Here is a 21,267-nt window from a genome sequence, read left to right on the forward strand (position 1 = left end):
CCTGCGACGCTGGGCCAAGAGTCATGAGTCAGAAACGTGATCTTTAGCTCTAGTTCGCAAGCATAAACTTACATTCAAAGACAGACTTAAAGATTACATAACGCAGAAATTGACAGCCACGCGAATTTATTCCTTTTTCTCTTGGAGGAACTTCTCAGTTGCTTCTAACGAACGACTGCCGCTGCATGTGGCTTGAAGTGTCCTTGTCCCCGCTTAGACTACAGACTGCAAAAAAGGATATCTCGGTCTTCGTATCAGTCACGAAGCCTGAAAGAAAACTTCCGCCAATTATTCATTTCCGTCATATGTCCGCCGTGAATCACCGACAACTTCAAACAATGTGACAGGAAAAGTGGCAATTATGAAATTGTTCAGGAAGGAAAGAAACGAACGACGCTGGATAAGCGGCATGACGCTATCGACGGCAACTTGATACTCCAAAAGAAACAAGGAAAGAGGCTCGCAACTTCTCTTAGCGCCGCACGTCCGCCTTGATAACGCAAGCAGCAGATAGGGGGCATACTCGCACCAACGCTTGTTCTGACGTGGATTTGAGTCATTGAGAGGCAGTGTTCTTTGCTGGAGTGAGGCCTTCTGAGCACCGGGAACAGATGGGCGACTCGCATGTAGACGGTTCAAGCCAGACAGGTCAGAAAAAATGGTCTATATGCTATCCATCCGTACTTATTACCATCAATAATTATCTAGAGGACTGGCAATTCGCTTGTTATTTCCACTGCGATGCGGGGCAGAAGGAGCGCAGGAGGTAGCGATGAAGAAGGGGGACCGGTAGCGTCTATTAACTGAGCATGCACTTCGTACATGGAAGATTTGTTGTTGCGTCCTCACTGCTGCCGAGTACGCATTTACTTTACAATGCCCGCAACTTATTGATCTGGCTTGGTGCTTAATTGCTGTGGAAATAGAACTATCACTCTAAATAGCTATTCGATCGTTCTCTACACCGACAAGACACGCACCTGCCATAGGTGACTCATTCAGTAAGCTCTATTTGTGCTACGGAAAACTGTGCCCAAGCACAGGATAGAATCACGGCTTTTTCGTGACGTCTCAAAAGGTGGCCAGGCACGAAATGACAAAAACTCCAATCTTTTGATTTTGTTTCACGAAATGACCAATATGTTTTGCACAGCCTTTTTTTTTTATTTATGCGGTTCATGTGTTCATTTCGAGCACGTTTCTACCTGCGTGCCTTATTGAAGAGCGTTGTCTAAAGTCACCGCTAAAGCGACTTAAGTTTATAATACCAGGCCTATAAGTTGCTGCATTCATTAGTATTTTTCTTTGTTTCTCTGCGACCTGCAGCAGCAAGCCCTACAAAACGCCAGCGTGCCATGCAATTTCTAATTACGACGTAAAATAGCAGAGAAGGCGTTCCACACATTTTTTTTCCCAAAAGGTAAACTGAAACAAACTGAAAAACGCAAGACTGAAAGCGTACAATAAATATTCACTGTCAGATCATTATATTCAAACCTAAACAAGCGTTTTTATATCGCCAACAGCTTCTATATCCTAATGGTCACTGTTAACGTCCAAGATTATGGACAAGTGCAAATATTGAAATACTTTGTTTGCCTTTGACGCCGCGTAATTGGCGCTTTCGAGCTCCTAAAGGCAAAATGTTATGAATCAACACGTCTCCAATGTGAAGCATGCTATCGCAGTTGTAGGCTGTTTTTGTGACATGGATATACAGGACGAAACTCTTTCACATTTTTCTACGTTAACTAATTACTCTCTCTCAATATCCTTTCTTAGTCGACCCCACTTTGAGTAGTGAAAAAAAAAATAGAAATTTGTTATGGTTCGACGAACGAAAACACTGTGTACGCGATAGTCAAATAAGATGATCGGCGGAGGGTATGTCACATATTACCTCCGGTGGCGCCACAGTAATCTCGTAAACGGCGAAATACCATTTACGAACAGATCCGAATTGCTGCTCAAAAAGGAAAAAGACGCTTTAGAATACGTGACACGGAAGTTCCTTCGTTTTGTTTCGAAAAGAGGGAGCAACGGGCACAGCAATTCTAAAGCCGTGGCTCTTCGTGTGGCTCGCGAAATGGAAGTTTCTGTTTCACGTCAAGCACACACTCAAGGCTGGAACGACGCGGCGAGCAAAGTGCTCATCTCCGTATCGGTGTTTTCAAGTGTTCTTTGCGCGGCACCCTTGAAAAGGGGTGTCTCAGTTATCTCCGTGTTTCGATGGTGGCCGAAAGAGCTTGGCTTATATGCAAGCCTCGAAAGAGACCGGAATGCAGTGCTTCCCGCCGCAGCATCCCTTTATCTTCGCCTTCTGAATGCGCTGTAAGTGAACTTTGATGCTTTCAGCAGGCGCGAATCGCGTATCGGTGAACCCACGAGTTTTGAGGGCGCAGACGGACATATACGGAGCAAACAGAGCAAATACGGTACCTTAAATACACCATTTATTGGGTCTGCTCGTTATGCTCTTTTTATTTGTGTTCATTTTGTTCACGCGCACAGCCGCTATGTCGATAAATCAGCGCAATGAAGCTTTCTTCAATCACGTGATTCTTAACTGGTCCTCTCGACGTCGATGTTGTGTCGACCAGGACAGCGCAGAGTAGAATGTACTAAGAAGTAGCGAAGTATGGAAGTATGGAAGACGTAACAGGTATTATAATGTATGGCTTTGGAATACTGTTCTCCCCTTTGCGATGGTACACGTGTACTGCCAGCACAAAGGAGGTTAGTGGGCTTAGTGTTCTGCATAAAAAGAGGTTGCCAGCGACAGAAAAATTAAGTATAATCATCACACACAGCCATTTTCCTAGGATCGATCAAACGTAATGGCATTGAAAAGAGACGAAAGAGCATTCCCACAAATGTTCTTGACGAACACTACAAAATGCATCCTCAGTAAAGTTTAAACACTACACTGTTGCTAGCTATCTAACCATTTGTGAAAACGCTTACAGTGCATGTAGCGAGAGCATGACTTCATTCAAGCGCAAGGCGACCAAACGTTTGCTTGGGTTTTGTTAGTTCCAGGCACTTGTTCCGCATAGTTAGTTCCGCATAGGCACTTGAGGCCATCATGAGCCGAACTCTAATTACAACAGGTCCTTTTCTATAGTTAAGTCATGGTTGGTTTAGAAGTTTTACTTTTAAAAATGGAACCCAAAAGCTATTTCGGCGATACCATGTCTTCAAGCAAAAGACTTGGATGAAATGAGATGTATTCATTATAGAGAGACGTAAAATTATTTTCTTGAATTTCCCCAATTTCATGTGTGACATTAAAATGTGGTTGTCTGAGAATCGTGAAGTTGTGTGTGAGATGTATATGTCCAATTTGGAGACGATATTGGATTTCTTCAAAAACCGCTCTTGAGGACTGGTTGGCTTTCGTTCTTTAATGATAAACTTGACCAGGCATAGTTTGTTGTTTACTTCATTATCCCAAGACGCCTTTCATTTGGATTTAGCGTAACGTCTTCACCGGCATGTTGACTTGCTTTATTACAGTTTTGCGAGCGCGTACAACACATTCGTCCGCTTTCTCAATCAGTGAAAGAAATATTATATTGTCAGGCATGCGCACAGAAGATTGAAGCTGTCAGCTGCGTCAAAAAGAGCCCAAGTCTGTGAAATAACTCAGGAGCTTCCTGGGACTTTGCTCTTACTTTCGACGCTTCATTCCTAAGTTTGCTAGCGTAGCCTACCCCTTCACATCCCTCTTGCAGAAAGATATTCCTTCCAAATGAACTCCTGAATGTGATTCTGCGTTTCGCCAGCTCAAGTTTCTTCTTACCTAACGGCCCATACTGCGTCATTTCAGCTCGACAGCTCCTACTGAACTCCACACTGACGCAAGTGGCATTGGCGTGGGTTCTGTGCTCATACAACGGCATGACGGAAACCAACACGTTGTCGCTTACGCAAGTCGCACCCTTGAACGCAACTATATCGTGACTGAGAAAGAGTGCCTTGCCGTCGTTCTTGGCGCACAGCGGTTTCGCTCGTACCTTTATGGACGTGCCTTTACAGTCTTCACCGATCATCATTCGCTTTGCTGGCTGGTGAATCTACGCGACCCCTGCGGTCGGTTGGCCCGCGGGGCATTACGCCTTCAGGAGTTCAACTTTACAGTGTCGTACAAAAGTGGCCGCTAACACACTAACGCTGACTGCCTCTCGCGGCTGCCTCTCGCAACTACCCTCTGCGATGACAACTTTGACGACTATCTTGCCGCCGTTTCCGTACAATTTTCGGATCTTGCCACTTTCCACCGAGAACAACGAAAAGATCAAGACTTGGTATCATTTTTTTGAAAAAGCTCGTGATCCGGCATCTGCGAATCCTTTCTGCATTCGCGATGGTTTGCTGTATCGAAACAATTACTTGTCTGGCGGTGCACGCTTTCTGCTAGTCGTTCCGGCTAGCCTCTACTCTGTTCTACACTCTAGGCACGATGACGTCACAGCTGGGCACTTGGGGTTTGCCAGGACTCTTACCCGCATTAAGGAACGCTTCTACTGGCCAAATATGCGTCGAACGACTCAGCGTTACGTGAACTCCTGCGTGCAGTGCCAGTGATTCAAGCTCCCCACCACTTCTCCGCCGGGCCACTTACATCCGGTGACACCACCGACCACACCATATGCGCATGTGGGTGTTGACCTCATAGGCCCGTTTCCCTGCTCGTCCAAAGGCAATCGCTGGGTCATCGTGTGGGTTGATCATCTCACGCGTTACTGTGAAACTGCCGCCATCTCTTCCGCCACCGCCGCTGACGTCTCTTTCTTCTTCACGCTGTCGTCCTCCGTCATGGGCCTCCTCGTATAATTATCAGTGACCGAGGCCACCAGTTTACGGCAGATGTTGTGGAACAGCTTCTTCGTCATTGTACTTGCCAGTTGCGTCACTCTACGCCGTACCATCCCCAAACAAATGGCCTCGTTGAACGTACAAACAGGACATTGACGAACATGCTTGCGATGTATGTTGACTCGCAGCATAAGACCTGGGATGACGTGCTTCCATTCATTACTTACGCCTATAACACCTCGAAGCGTGAGACAACTTCTTATAGTCCATTTTTTCCTCCTCTACGCCCGTCCGCCTCACCGTTCTCTCGATACCATCTTGCCGTTCTCTCTCGACAGCGAGCCTTCTGTTTCGAGCACCCTCTGCCGCGTTGAAGAGGCTCGTCGGGTCGCCCAATTACGCACTCTGGCCTCGCAGGACCGCTCTAAGCAGCGCTACGATCGTCGGCATCAGGATGTCTCCTACATTCCTGGCGACTTAGTGTGGCTCTGGACACCTCTCCGCAAGCGTGGTTTGTCCCAGAAGGTGTTGTCGCACTACACAGGCCCATTTATTCTGCTCAAACGCATCAATGAGTTGAATTACGTCGTGTCACGCCAATGTTTTCAAGGTCGCCCCTCTCGGAAAACACAAGTAGTTCATGTCGCAAGAATGAAGCGCTGCCACTCTCGCTCGGGACTCTGACAGCCCAGGGGCTTCGTCTGCGAATGGGGAAATGTCTGGCATGCGCACAGAAGAGGAGAAGGAAGTGCAAAAAGAGTCTCTCCAGGATAGAGATTGAAGAAGAGGAAGCTCGCCATCTGTTAGCGCACCAGGCTAAGGTGCAGAATCACTCTGTAAATAAGCCTTAACAATATTGCTCTAATATGTAGTCCTGATATACTGCCGATTAATAAGGTGTCTTAGAATGCATAGCAGAGAGCCGAAGAAAATTGTGCGACTAATTAATAACTTTTTTCGCCTCCCTGCTATTCATTGGAAGATACAAAATTAATCCACACTATATCAGGACTACATATCAGGACTAGAGGACAGTATCTCAGGACTATACATATCAGGACAGTATGTCAGGACTAGAAAAAAAATGGATGATACACTTAAGAATATGTTCACTTTTGGCACTGCATAATCCATCACATGCACGCATACACAAAAGTTTACAACAAGACGTCCACACCAATGATGCGATGATGATGCATCATTGGTGTGGACGTCTTGTTGCAATCACTGTATGCAATGCGATGGACAATGCAGCGCCAGAAGTCACCAGATTGATCTAACCAACTAGACCGCACGCGAGTTCTACTGACACACTTAAGCTCCGTCTATAAGATTATGACTGGCTTCCATCCACGGATCCCTTTGCAGATCCTCATTCGCACACACGCACTTTACCATTTGCTTATTCACTAACCATTAACACTGGTTTCCTTTATATCCCACATGCCCTTTAGCATACAGCCATAATTACCACATTATGTGCGAGACCAACCAAGCCCCAATTTAGCAGCCATGTCATCATTGCATGTCTGACTCGGAGTTCAATGGTAGTGGATGTTTCGATAACCCCCGCTCTCCCATCTTAATTGAGAAGTCCGAGTTGGCAGCTTCCTCCAAGTTGGCCATCTCACTTCGTTCGGGCGACTTTGAACAAACCTACCATCAATCATTGCCCGGTGTGTGTCAGCTACTAGCCACGGCCTTCCAGCATTTTACCCGCGATTGTTAGCTCTCAGCACCAAAGTCGAGATTTCTCGCATACGGGGCCTTTCATAATGCTGCCTCGTTAGAAAGTTATTTCCAAAGCTTCCTGATTTCAGTGCACAAGTGACAATGTTACGTTTCCCTTCGGAATGTTACCATAAATAAAAAACTAGTGTCTCACACGATTCAGTTTACTGCACCATGCATGTGTAGTTTATAAAACGAAGAGCATTTTAACAGCGGCATAAAAGGAGCTCGGATGACGGCCTTTCTCTTTTCGTTTTTTCGACATCTTTCCTGGTGCAGAAGCCCGGAATCTTGAGATGGATACCATACCATTTCGTACTGGGTAAGTTGGACCCAATCTGTTTCTCCGCAACCAAAATACCCTTCACCGTAATGCATGATCACCTCGCTGCTCCCTCTACGCGACTCGTTACTTGATTAAAGTAGCCAAAATGCGTTGAAATAGCCTGCATTAACAAAGTGTTTTTATATATTACCTTCAATACACTTTGTAAGCTTTTTACAGCTGGTGGTAGCGAATTTCAGGTTTCGGAATTTTTTTGTTTTAATTTGTGCTGCTAATAACCTCTGCTACTATCTCCTTCTTTGGAATACAATTTTTTACCCTTAGCGACCATCAGTTATTGTCTCTTTGCACTACATGTCCTGCCTACGCCCATTTCTTCTTGATTTTCACAGGAATATCATTACCGTGTTATTCCTCTGACCAACTTTTCACGCATCATCTCTCTTAAGTTAACCTCACCATTTTCCACTCCATAGCTCTCTGCGTTGTCGTCAACTTAGGTAGAATCCTTTTTGTTAGAATTCGCGCTTCAGCTGAAACACGATACAACACATAGATATTGCTCACGTTTTCTCACCAGTGGCAGGGTCAAACACAGGAAATGTTTCCAGTAGTTAAATTACGGGCGAACCTTCCAAATTATCAACGATATACCACGATAGTCCGATCTCGTGCGCTATATGTCCAGGCCACCACAGACTTGGCACACATAAAGAGAAGCATATCTTCAATTGCCGCCAGCGCTACGAGGATACAGTTATCGGGTTCAAGATAATGCACACAGTACGTTTACGGCGACTGACAATAACTGGCGCGCAACTCACTTTGGCTGCTTTTTTGATGGGGCCTGAAAGTGCACGCGCCAAAACTTCGATGCTGAAAAAATAGGGGTCTTGCTTGTTTTCTCTAAATCTCTTGAAATGACCGCCGCATCTACGTTAGCATAAAATATTTGTATGGCCTCTCTAAAAAGAACCTCCACGACAACTAATGCCCTGCAAGAATGCCTGTACTAGGGTAAAGGCACGGACGTAGGCAAGCGTCTTTGTTTTTTGTGCGGTGTGCATTGCGCGCAAGCATGTTAAGTCATTTTGTTTTACTCAATACTTGTGGCTGAGCATCAGATTTCACTGTTGCGTTGAGCTCAGCGTATTTGTGCCACCTGCATTCAGCCCACTTCACCGCAGCCCGAACGTTTGAAAGACGACCTCTTAACAGGCAGAGACACAGGAGCCCCACTTCTAAGCCGGGAGCCCCGGGATTCAATTGCGGTAGCAGCAGCAATGTTTCGATGCACAGGCGAGACCCAAGAGTCCCTGTATATGGTTGCATATTAGTGTGCGGTAAAGAATTCCAAGTAATCGAGACTGTTCGCAGGCCTTCATGACGACGACCCTAACATCCTGAGCCACTAAGAACGTCATTTTTTTTAAGAATCTGAAGGCAGGCGATGACACTAGTCCTCTTGTCTTTCTTCGAGGCACACTGCAGTGGGTTTCTGAACAAAAATAAAACTTGATCAGAAAGCAAGCACTCATAAATTCTTGAAATCACGTTAAGAAAGTTTTCAATATTTTTTTTTTTTCACTTCATTCTCCGCTTTTAACTATAAGTCCTACTCATGCCTAAGGACTTCTCATATGCTGGCAGAAAGTATGAGATAAATAAATTGATATTTTTGTCCAGTTTTTCGCATATTAGGGAGGGGAGGGGGGTGGAGGAAGGATGGAGGCCTTCACGCATTTAGCTGTGGCAAGCGGTGCCTTTTCTTATGGGTAGACGCAATAAAAACTAGGGAAGAAGATAAAGCTGCCTTTTACAGCCCATTGAAAAAAAAAAACATTTTACAGCTAGACAAGCACTAATTTAAATAATGTGCAGGTAGTTGGCGTACCTTGCTCATGGCGCTATATTTAGAATGTTGCCGAGGAATTTAAAAGATCCTGGCAATATATATCTTCTCTTTATTTGATCTCAGTGACGGACACAGCTATCGTCGGTGACTTTGCTAACGTTTCGTAACCGAGGCATACACACGCATCTTCCATACATGTCATTTGAGCTGCACGGTAACCTCAAGATCTCTGCCAGTCCAACGTTCGACATCTGCTTGATTCGGACGCAGACAGGTGGTCCAGGCGAATTTGGGCCGTCAGTCTTCCCAGCAAACTTCAATCACACCGAAGCTGTACAACAACGCGCCAATCCGACGAGGAAGGTGCGTCATCTTCAACAACAAGGTAAGAACTACATGTTAGAAAACTTCGCACCTAGTACTGTGTATTACAGACGGAGTCAACTCTTTGAAACCTAACGAAACCCGTCATTTTACCGAGCTTATGCAGTATTTAGACATTTCTTCTGGGCGTTCACAGGAGATCATTACCCCGTGTTATTTCTCTGACCACTCTGCACATGTCCCATCTCTTAAGTCATACATAGCATTTTCCACTTCATAAATCTCAGCGTTGTCCTCAACGTAGGTAGAACCCTTTTCATTAGCCTCCACGCTTCAGCTGAAACACGATAGAACACTTGGATATCTGCTCGCTTTTTCCCATCAGTGGCCGGATCGCGCCCTTGAAATGCTTCCAGTAGTTAAACTACGGGCGAACCTTCCACAACATTTGCAATGATTATACAACGACAGTCAATTCTCGTGCGCTATACGTCCAGGCCGCCACAGACATAGCACAAATGAAGGAAAGCATGCTCCGACTGCCGCCAGAGCCACGAAGCGGTAGTTATCGGGTGCGAGATGATGCACTCGGTACGTTTTCAGTGGCTGACGATAAGTGGCGCTCAACTCACATTGTCTTCTTTTTCCAATGTGCCTGAAAATACACATCCGAACACTTAGAAGCTGAAGAACAATAAGGTATTGCTTGTTTTCTCTATATTTCTTCAAATGCCCGCTCCGTCAACGTTAGGATAAAATTGTATGACCTCTCTAAAAAGAACCTTTACGACAACCAATGTCGCTGTAAGAAGGCTTATATCCGGATAAAGACGCTGATGTAGGCAGGCAAGACTCTTTTCCTTTTGTGCGGTGTGCATTACGCCAGCACATTCAGTCATTTTGTTTTACTTAATCATTGATGTAGAGCATAAAATTTCACTGTTGCGCTGAGCTTGGTGCAGGAGCCCGAACACTGATGTGCTGAGCGATGGTAACTCTCGCTGCGGAGTTTGGTGCGATCCATTTCGTACTCCATCTATACTTTACCGCCTCAAGATTTGCCCCGCCATTGCAGCTCCCAAACGAGCCAGCATTCCAATGATAGCACGTTATCTTCGTAACTGCCGTGCTGGAGACAAAATTTCAATTTTGCGCTACTAATTAACATCAAATTGCTTTTGAAGAGTGATTTGTGTGCGCACACGTAACCGGGCTCGTGATTTGTAGCAGCAGGGATGCATTGGTCAATATTTTTTGTTTTTTGTATCCTATATGCAAGCATGAAATGCAGCTTGTTCTTTATATAGGGTAGCTTCATCAATTTACCATGCGCTTTCGAATCTTGTCCATCTGCAACATCTAGGCGCTCTTCGTCTTCGGCCTGGGAGCACTGCGCCATTTTACACTGTAACACCTGACTCTACTTGTAGCCTTCCGGCAAAATGAACAGTGTTCTTATTGTGCAGCCTTACTGTGCAGTGTTCTTACTGTGCAACAAATACCAAGAGATGATCGAGAGGATGGCTGGGTAGAAAGAGGCGCTAATTCTCCCATGAAACTGCAGCCTTAAAAGGACTCTCTGAGCTCAGAGCATCGGCTACAGTACAGTGCAGACCCAGAACTTAAGGACATTTCTTTTACACCAATCGTAGCCAATTGTGGTTTCTCGTTACTTCTCCGATTGTCTTTCTCTGTATGATGTGAGGAACAGTGCCTGCTCAATTACCTTAGCTAGAAGACCCGCATTCTTGTATCCCACCGCCTTTAGTTTATTTATAACGGGGATCGGGAAGCCTCATGATGGATTAGGTTATGACCTTACAAGTCACACCTCTATTGCACTGAAAAAATAGGTATGTTATAAAAACAGCTGTAGCGGCAGATTTCTTGCGCTGGTCTAGCCGTGAAATATGGATATATAATATGCGAATCGTGGTTATTCATTGTTTTTCAATAAGGCGAAAAGCGCACTTAAATTGAAAAAGAGGAATGCTTCTACGTACCATGTGCCGTAAAAGGGGCTTTCAAACGCGTGTTCATCATCGTTATCGTAACATCTTCCTTCAGGTGTTTCAAGCGCACACCAATATACCTGAGCGGGAGGGCGCAGATGAGGACGAGAGGAGTCTAGCAGAATGTTTCACAGCTTTGGGGTTCGATGTCAGCATCAACAAGGATCTCCCTGGCAAGAAGATTACCGACGAGCTCAAAAAGCGTGAGTATACCGCCTCCGCCTTTTCTTTTGTTACAAAGAATTTGAAGCTTTATGCTGGGGAGCAGACGTTGTCCCTACCCTTGCAAAGGGCGTTACATTATCTCAATGTGCGGCTATGTTTTATCGCAGTTGGTAAAGACGATTACACGGAGCATGACAGTTTCGTGTGCTGCCTCTTGACACACGGCATGGACGGGCACCTTTACGGGTCTGACGGAAGGAGGATTTCTATTGATGACGTTATGAAACCTTTTCTTGGGGACGAATGCCAAAGTCTTCTCGGCAAGCCAAAGCTATTCTTTATTCAGGTGAGAGAAAACAGCGCTACTAAGAGAAAAGGACTATTTTGCTAACGCTCCAGGATGCCGCGTGCGTGAGAACATAGTTGGTTATAGCGTGCACCGGCTTTGAGCCTGTCACACTATGGCCATACTTTGCCAGAACAGTTTCCACCTAAAGCATATGAGTGACTTCGCAGTCTACATACTCGCATTCTTTCAAAATTTGCTTTCAGGTATGAGCATAATGGTGGGAAATAGAGAAACCTTATTATACTCAACGAATCTAGTCAACCAGAGAAAATACTTCTTTAATTATGCTTTTTTACTATCGTATAGGCCATTCGCTTCATATGTAGGAGGTACGCTATTAAAACACTCTACTGCCACCAGCTACCCACCGAATGGACTGGGTGCATAGTTCCCCCTGGCGTGCTGTTCTGCACCTTTGGCATATAGGCTTGAGCCGCTTCACGGTTCTTCAATTATTTAGAGAGCCCCACTGGAAGTGGGAATGAGAACATATACTACACGCTTATTTATGCAGAGATGAAAACAAGAAATACATGACTAAATGGTAATTGCCTTACCATCCTCTATATTTTCAACAAAAAGAGACGCAAAATATCACGCTAAAGAGAGTATAAAACTGCTATCGCGTTATTAACTTTCCTCGAGCAAACTTAAAATCAGTTCACCAAACTTCGTCATGTATAATCACGCAAGGTTTCACAATTTAGTCCAACGTGAGTCAAGTCTACAAGTCGAGTAGGGTGGCAACTGAGGTAGTCTGGAGTGTCCAAACGAGAAGTGCTCTCAGCAACCGTTGTACCAGGGATGAGAAAACGGAAACTTCAATCCCCAGAAAAGCAGGCAGCAACGAAACAGCTTCAGAGGGCGGATAAGTAACAGAAGGCAGTGTCTGCTCTTTAGGGAGCATGCAATAGGTAACAAGGTGCTAAGAAGGCCAAGTACGCGAGACAGCTGAACCTAAATGTGTTTTTTACGTTTCACGGAATTGGATAATAAAGAATAATGCTACGTCTGTTTAAAAGGGGGCTTGGTCTTAAATTCTCCCTTTTCTCAGGCCTGCCGTGGAAGAAATTATCAGAAAGGTGTTCCGCTTGACAAGGCTGATTCAAGTGGTGAAGGCCTCCGCATACCCACACATGCGGACTTTCTGCTCGCGTTTTCTACTGTGCCAGGTGAGTTGAACGGTGGTGAGACCTCGCTTTTAATCAGCAATGCATTATACAGTGTTTACAGAATGTGCCTGGGAGCGCAATTGCATAAACTGTCATCTAGGTCTTGTGTCAGAGATACAGAAACAAAAAGCCGCGTGAAGCCCTTCGCAAGATGAAACAATGCAAACGTTAAAGGAAACACGGCTGCAAAGGAAAATCCCCTGCGTGAAGCCCGGCGCAAGATCACTATAATGACTGGAATTGGGTAACTTTCTTCCGGACCTGGGGTATTTCTCATACATGGTATTTTCTATCTTTATTTTCTATCTCTGGTAGTGAAAGCAGTTCTTTGTGCACTGTTCAATCATCAAACTCAATCTCGCTTTTTTGCCAACAAGTGCTTCAAAACAAAAACAACTTTGAATAAAATGTTTAAGTCTAAAAGTAGATTTATAAGCCTCATCTGCGTGAAATGAGACAATTTGTCATCGAGTGTGGCTTCAAACTCACAAAACATACTTGCATATTACCGCATCTAAAGGGGCAACATCGGTATCCGTTTAACAACATTAAATCAGGTCAATCTGGTTTCAGCAACGACAGGTGATGTCATCGTTTGGAAAGAAAAGAAATTCAGGGACCTGGAAATGGAATACAGCACGGGTTCGGCAGAAGGTCAGGTGCAGGGATGCAATAACGAAATTTTCATACTCATGGAAACGGCGAAAAGTCCTACGTCCAAAGCTGTTTACAGTTTGGCTGTTGAGGATAAGCCCATTAAGAGTTTTCATCCCTGGTACATCTGCAGAAACTCAACTGACCCACAACATGCGAAACGAACAAACTCAATTTCTTTCTTTTCAAACAATATTCAAGTAGCTGTGCCACTTAAACGAAGCTCTTCGCTAATCCACTGCTTTACAGAGTATAAGGAGCAAATATTGAATGATAAGTCACCTACAAAGATACATCATCAAAGGCGCGTACAGACCTAATGTGACTACAACAAGACGATAGAGCGTGTTTTAAAATAGGACAAATGTCTTATTTCAGTATATATTCCCTGGTAAGTGGGGGCCATTTTTTGTATATTTATTGATGTTAAAGACATGTACAGGCTCGTCCACGTCTAGCTATAACTTGATCACTGCTTTCAAAGCGCCATTGCGTCTGACCCGGCCGCGCAATAAAGCTTAATGGCAGACCATGCTAAGCCCCACTTCCGGGTTCCTTTCTAGTTTCATCGCTTTGCCTCGATATGCGCCTCGTCGCACGCAATATTGATTTGAAAGTAGTGACCGCGTTATAGCTAGGAGTGGATGACCCTGCACTTTAGTATTCCAGTCGCGGCAGCCTTAACTGCCGTGGAAGAATGTATTGATCAGTTTAGGGCAGTCAAGTCCAGAACGAGTCCTTTATTAGCGCCTAATGTTTCCTACAACTGTTATAAAATACCTTAGTTCATTAGCGAACTGCTTTCTTCTGCTGCCCTCTCGATGTAACCCCGTTTGCGGTTGAAATTCTTGGAATCAAAATCAGCCATTTCTGCTTTCACGCATGCATCTGTAAAAACAAAATCAAATCGTAGGCCTTACTGCACCAAGTAGAAATCAGGTTGAGTGTTTAATTCAACAAGCATAAAAAGCAAAAAATGAACGGCATGCGTATACGGGCCATGGCGCATAATCCCGCACTGCAAGCATCGTACTGTAGTAAAATATAAATTTTTAAACATGACAGAAACTTCCTTATGAGAAACAGCGCTGAGCTATTACAGTGGCGTTGCGGTCACCATCAATAACGCAGAATGTTCTGCTAGTTGGGTATGCTGTTATTTAATGATGTCGAGGTAACATGTAGGGGGCTGGCAGGTGCAAGGAAATCGGCTACAGAGCATTGTCAAGAGATGAACCCAAATTAATTGAAAACTTCCGCTCTTTTTCAAGGGTATCTGCTCTTTCACAGATAACTTAAATCCAGCCATAAATGCTCAGGTAACTAACTGCAGAAATAATTACATCAAGGCCACATTAATCACTCCTTACGTAAAATGATTGCACTGTTGTGACCAATCAGTGGACAGGAGAAGAGATTGTAGCAAAACGTTTGAAATGCTATAAAAAGTAAACATTTATTGGTATTTTTGGAATTCAAACTTATGGCAGTTATAGCCAATATGCTTTTGTCTTGCGCCTAATACTCTGATTTCCAATCTCAGTGAGCCGTGTGACACGCCCAAGTTATCATATTCATAACGTAATGCCCGAACTAAGTGTGTCTAAATTATGACGCTCTTTTATCACATATAGACATAGCATTTTTAGCTTCTTTGAACAATTTTTATTATTTTATGCAAATACGTTGGCATTCGTTTCTACACACGCTGAGCGCACGAATTTCAGAGTAGTATTGATTTCTATAGCATAAATTAAAGTAAACAGTATATCTACGTCCCTCCACATGCTGTGTAATAAGACACTAACTGAGAAAAGACAATAAGAAAACATCCGCAGAATTATGCGGAACCGAAAATTGCGCACCTTAAGGAATTTGTGCGTCAAAAAGTTGGAATGCAAAAAGGAACAACGTGAAAGCATTAAACACTTCCCTAAGGCTTTTCACATGCAAGTGAACACGCCCCCCCCCCCCCCCCCCATTTCTACCGCTACGTCGCAAAAACAAAAAAAAAAAAAGTTTTATTGCGAAAGCATTACTACGACAGCCGAAGCGAGACCTCGGATGGCCGCAGCTACGCCATGAAGAGACGTAGCTACGGTCTCCTATATAAACAAATCAGCTTGCCCCGCCGGGGTGGTGCAGTGGTAAGACGCCCGACTACTGTGCCGGAGCACCCGAGTTCCAACCCGACCTCGGCGGCTGCGTTTCGATGGAGGCGAAACGAAGAGGCGTCCGTGTGCTGTGCGATGTCAGCGCACGTTAAAGATCCCCAGGTGGTCGAAATTACTCCGTAGCCCTACGGCTCCCCTTACTCTCTTTCCACTTTAACTCCCACCCTCATCCCTTCCCTTACGGCGCGGTTCAGGTGTCCACAGAGCAAGTGTGAACCAACCAACCAGCCAACCAACCTGCCCTGACATTTGAATTCATGTTGCCCCTATGCCACGGGCAGGAGCTGCCAACTCGGGACGCTCGTTTCATATGGGAGTCTGGTATCAATTCAGCCTGCCAGAACTGTTTGCATTCTCGTTACCTTACGACATGCAAGCACGTTTAAGCGGCTTGTTCGAAACGTGGCTTTATACGGGGGATGGTAGCTTACCCTTAAAGGATGAGCTTAAGTGTCCCCAATAATGTAACACATTACACTGATAGAGCTTGATAGGAAAATAATGTAGCACGCAAAAGAAGCTTCCGCAGTTGCTTTCGCAATTCAACTAGGATTAACAAGAGCTAAACCGCAGCTACGTTTTTCAAGTGGTTGCAGCACCTCTAGTGGGTAGAACGACGAGGTTCCCACAGGTTTGAAAGTTTTTACCGCATCGATGCCGGTTCTGCCGAAATTTGAACATTCTCTGTTATCGAGACGCTGCGGACTTAGTGCATTGGAAGAGGAAATGCTTGTTACTGCTCTCGTGACCGAACGGTAAATCACTAACGTGTGCAACAGTTGGCAGGCGGCATAATGAAAGTGGTCAAAGTCTGGAGAACCAATATTGCTAAAGACGAGAAAATAAATTCTTACCACACAGTCAGCGCTGCTTTGTGCATGACGTCAAGCTAGAATTTTAGCAAAAACGCTGCTATTAAAACGTTTTCCTAGCATTTTGTGTCATTCTCTATTCATTCTGAAAGAAGCCTTGTGGCATACTGTCCTAACGATTGGCAAAATAAGAGGACGAAAGGAAAGTTTTACTCACAAATATTGCATTGCAAGCCCGGTTTCCGAGTGCGCTGGAGCTGTCACGACTCAAGACGTGTCAAATGTGGCTTTTGCTTCCGCAGACTAGGAACAGGTTCATATATCCTGAGTTGATTCGTGCAACCGTGAATCTTGCTGGAAGATGCACTGACGACACTGGGACGCGCTCGTTACACACACAAAAAAAAAAACTAACTTTCTAATTACAGAAGGAGTGGTTGGCCTGAGACACGACACGCACCTCTTATTTCTATCTAAAACCCAACTGTTCGAGTAGCGAAGGAAGACCTCGGCGAATCGGCGGGAAAGTGAATTTTCCTTTCTCTATAGTCCCGTCAGTTCAGTTCAGTCGTTCAGTCGTGTCCGACTCTTCGTGACCCTATGGACCATGTCACGCCACGCTTTCCGGTCTCTCACTATCTTCCTAACATCACAAAACTTCATCTGCAGTGCCTCGAGGATGCCATCTAACCATCGCGTTCGCTGCCTACCCCTTCTCCGGCGACCCTCAACCTTTCCCAACATCAAATCTTTCTCCAGCGACTCCTCTCTTCTCATCAGATGACCAAAGTAGCTGAGCTTTAACTTTAGAATTTGACCCTTCAATGAGCAGTCAGGGTTTATGGTCGACAATATCGACTGATTTGATCTTCTGGCAGTCCAAGGAACTCTCAAGAGTCTTCGCCAGCACCACAATTCAAACGCGTCAATTCTTCGGCGGTCAGCCTTTTTCACAGTCCAACTCTTGCATCCATACATCACAACTGGAAAGACCATAGCACGAGTTCCCGTAGACAGCGAGAAACTAGCCCGACCGCGGATCAGCAGCAGACGCAGAGGCATGGGCCCCGACGCCCCGTCCTGTTTCCCAACAGCGTGAGGGCGGAGGAAACGCGTCTACGCAAGGGGATTAGAGATAGATTGGCAAACAGACAACAAACACACACCACGCTGCAAGCGCCATGCTGACCATGAGTCCCCCAACTCCACCCCGTTGCAATGAAAAAAAGCATAGACAACATAGTCGCAGAACAGTGAATGCGCACGGAGCGGCGCGCAGTTGGGCGAGAGTGAAAACAGGTCCCGGAAGGTCAGTATGTAAACTCACAAAGATAAAATCGCGCCTAGCACGGTGGAAGCTAGAACTATTCTCCGCAAGGAGAGCGGGAAGAAAGATGGAGGAAGAGACGGGATTGTTCCGGCAGAGGCCATGCATACCCGGCGGGGGGCCTTTTCATTTTCATTTCATTTTATTACTCTCAAGGCCGGTCAGGCCTTACAGAGAGGAGTGGGGGAAAAAATAAGAATAAAAAGAAACAAACAAATAAACAGTTACAATTCATAAGCATTAACAGTATCCTTGAATTTTTCAGAATCCTTGATGACGACGACGGTGGAGGGCAGGTGATTCCAGTCCGAGGCAGTTCTGGGGAATTACGATATTGGACAGTCCTGCACTGTGGGATGTGCACCTTTAGGTGGTGATCTCTGCGGGACGATATGTGCGCCGGAGGAGTAAACAGGGACTGCTTTAGGTTTTCGTTGCCGTAATATATTTTATGAAATGTGCAGAGGCGCGAAATGCGGCGCCGAATGGCAAGATCCGGAAGATTAAGCGTTTTTTTCATTTCTGTAACACTGGCATGGCGGGAGTAATTAGACATTATGAACCTTGCAGAGCGATTTTGGATGGACTCGAGCAACACAATGAGAGAGTTAGTGTATGGGTCCCACACTGTAGTAGCGTACTCAATTTTTGAGCGGACGAGTGTTTTGTAGAGCAGTAGTTTCACAGGCATAGGGGCAAGGGAAAAGTTGCGACGAATGAAGCCGAGCATGCGGTTGGCATCGTTAGTAATATATTCAATGTGAGCCTTCCAGGACAGATCATCAGTTATTTGAACACCAAGATACTTATACTTGTCAACTTTGGTCAGTGGGGTGTCATCAAGAGAATATGAGCACGGAATGTTGTGATTAGTCGTGCGCGTAATTCTCATTAATTTACATTTGTTAACATTTAGTTTCATAAGCCAGGTATTACACCAAGTTCCAATTATGTTCAGATCATTTTGAAGAGCGCATGCATCATCTTGGTTATTAACTTCTCTGTACAAAACACAGTCATCAGCGAAAAGTCTTATTTTGGAAGTAACTGAGGAAGGAAGATCATTAATATAGATAAGGTCCGTGGTCTTGAGGCCTACTCGCAATGACGATACGTACGATAAACTCGCGGGCGAGTGTCACGCTCGTATAGAGATTTTGTTATTAATAATTTTAGCTGACCTTGACCTTGCAGTTCCTCTCTATCACTCCTCGCTTTTATTTCCTCTTACTGTCAACTCGCTCACTCTGCCAGCCGCGGATATCGCGCTTGAGGCTGTGGCTCACACAAACCTTTTTCTGCCTTTTTTATTTATTTTTATTATATAAAATCTTGCTGCAACTGCTTTGCAGCCAAAAGCATGCAGCTCAGCCACCTCTTTCCCCAAAACAGCTCCGAACGCTCGCTTAATATGTGCGGCCGTGCGCTATGACGTGCTGGTTCATGGGGGAATAAAAAACTGCTCAGAGATAACAACAGGTCGAAAAGAATGACTAAAATATTAATTCAAATGCAGGTCTTTTGATAAACCGGGATGTCAAACACTAAAAGAAAAGAATTATCGTCGATCCATTCATTCCACCCTCTTTCGCAAAAAGTTTAGCAGGCAGGCTGAGTGCGTGACTATGTGGCCCGTCCTTTGGCAATCTAGGCTATCTAGAAATAAATCGAAGTGCTATACAAGGCACTGAATCTAAACGTGCTGCAACATCACTCAAGAACAAAACCAGAACGAACGACAATGATCAAAATTATACTATAACTACCTCACATTATTTATTAAATAAATACCATGCTTACAAGTCAAGAACTTAGCAAAACAAAAACATATACAAGGACACATCAGTAAATATTCCGCGAGAGCACAATGTTATACGCAGAAAATAAGATTTACTACATCCCCGTCGGTAGCGAAGGGAGGAACTACCTCATCAAAGAACGCAGGAATATAATTGTTACATACTGCACAGTCCGGACTTTTATGACATCACTTATCCGATGCATCTCTTGTTCGTGCGCGTATCGCATGAATACGCGTATTGCATATATAGGCGTATTTCACGAATACCGTAAACATAACTCACTCTGTAGCTTGAGCTAAGTATGACGCTAAATTAAGTCGCCATCAACTGACTGATTGCTGATCTCATGTATTGCGTGCGAGGTACGCGCGTTGTTCAAACTTCAACTCATTTATCAATCGTACGCCATTGGGGTATATAGACCACAGGAGAGCCAAATTGCAGCCATTATGTATTTTAGTACGGGTTGTCTTCTAGATTTAAAAATTGTAATACAAGTTTCGCTGGCCACCAGTATGCAAAAGCACACATAAATCACAGCAGGTTTTAAAATTATTTCTACGTGGCGCGGTGTATGGACAACATGCGCGCTTTTCTCAGGAAACATTGTGTAATATATTAAGGAAGCATGTGAATACCAGCTGCACAAATTTAACAAACGGCAGAACCGAAGCTCGGCAGCTACAGTGACGCCGTGAATGCGTCTGAATGTCATTATCCGCAAATATTGTTGTCACAAATATTGTGAAATAGTTTCTATGTGCGTTTTAAAATACAGAAATATAGAACCCTGTTTTGATTCGAATAATCATTGCAGAATATTTATTTTGTAACAAGCCATAGCCAGTTTTTAACGTGGTACTTACAATATCGGCGGACAACTTCGTCTGTCGTCTACGGTTTGTAAAACAGCATGGCTGGTATCAGAAGAACAGGAGAGTTGTAATGTAGCCATTTATAAGAAATGTCACGGCCTATATCGGGAGAGCACGAGACAATTTGATCCAATATTTTTCTTGCATGCAATGTTTTAAGCACTGCAGAAATATATGGGACTGCAATGAATACGATGGTTCCTTGAGTAAACGTCCATGGCGCGCTTCAACTCGCCTATATGAGAGAAATCAACACCTTATACACGTTTGCTGCTGACACACAACGGGAGCAAGGTTCAAGAAATAATATTCATTTCTCCTAATCAACGCAGGCTTCATCTCATGGCGCTACCCAAAATATGGCTCCGTTTTCGTTCAGACGCTCTGCACTGTCCTTCAACAATACGCGCACACTGTCGACCTCCTTCACATGCTGACGTTGGTGTGCCAGAAGGTTGCCCTCGAGCTTGACGATGAGATCCCGGCGACATCGGACTGCGAAGAAATCACAGTCAAGCAGATGCCTTCCTTCACGTCGACGCTAAGACACCTCGTCTATTTTTCAAGGCGCAGCTGAACTCTTACAGATTTATGGTTCACAAAGGGTTTTTATTTGCCCGCTACGGGTTTGATGACTCGTTTACCAGAACGTTAAAATTTTGATATCCTGGCTTGTAATCTTGGGAGAAGTTCGGTATTATTTGCTTTCCATGTCTTGATTGTGCAAATCTTTCGCGTGTTCAGTAGACATAGCGCCAGAAAGGCCTCCTCATGATTAACGTTTTTGCACGCGTATCACACGTGTTTTGATTTTGGTTTAGGAATTTATGCTGAATAAATGCAAAACAAATTCGTAATTATTGACTTGTGTTTATTTCGACCTCTGTCCGTAAAATACTATCCACTTTCTC

At 44.6% G+C, this 21,267-nt stretch overlaps 1 protein-coding gene across 3 annotated transcripts; it reads left to right on the forward strand.

The window, feature by feature from the left end:
- The first annotated feature begins 534 nt into the window (after positions 1-534).
- On the forward strand, positions 535-21,213 carry LOC146180837 (caspase-3-like). 3 transcript variants are annotated; one of them, XM_084576171.1, is made up of 7 exons: positions 535-648; positions 6,829-6,871; positions 8,961-9,075; positions 11,082-11,229; positions 11,359-11,537; positions 12,595-12,712; positions 17,945-20,682. In XM_084576171.1, exons 1-7 carry the CDS (start codon positions 612-614, stop codon positions 17,977-17,979), a joined length of 675 nt encoding a protein of 224 aa, XP_084432297.1. In that variant the 5' UTR covers positions 535-611; the 3' UTR covers positions 17,980-20,682. The 3 variants fall into 3 exon arrangements, with proteins under 3 accessions (XP_084432297.1, XP_084432295.1, XP_084432296.1); XM_084576169.1 differs by lacking the exon at positions 17,945-20,682 and adding an exon at positions 20,689-21,213 and having other exon boundaries at positions 537-648; XM_084576170.1 differs by lacking the exons at positions 535-648; positions 17,945-20,682 and adding exons at positions 675-2,331; positions 20,689-21,213.
- Positions 21,214-21,267: the final 54 nt, after the last annotated feature.

Source organism: Amblyomma maculatum, chromosome 8, assembly GCF_055883805.1.
Source record: "Amblyomma maculatum isolate TAMU_Amacu chromosome 8, ASM5588380v1, whole genome shotgun sequence".
NCBI classification, from domain to species: domain Eukaryota; kingdom Metazoa; phylum Arthropoda; class Arachnida; order Ixodida; family Ixodidae; genus Amblyomma; species Amblyomma maculatum.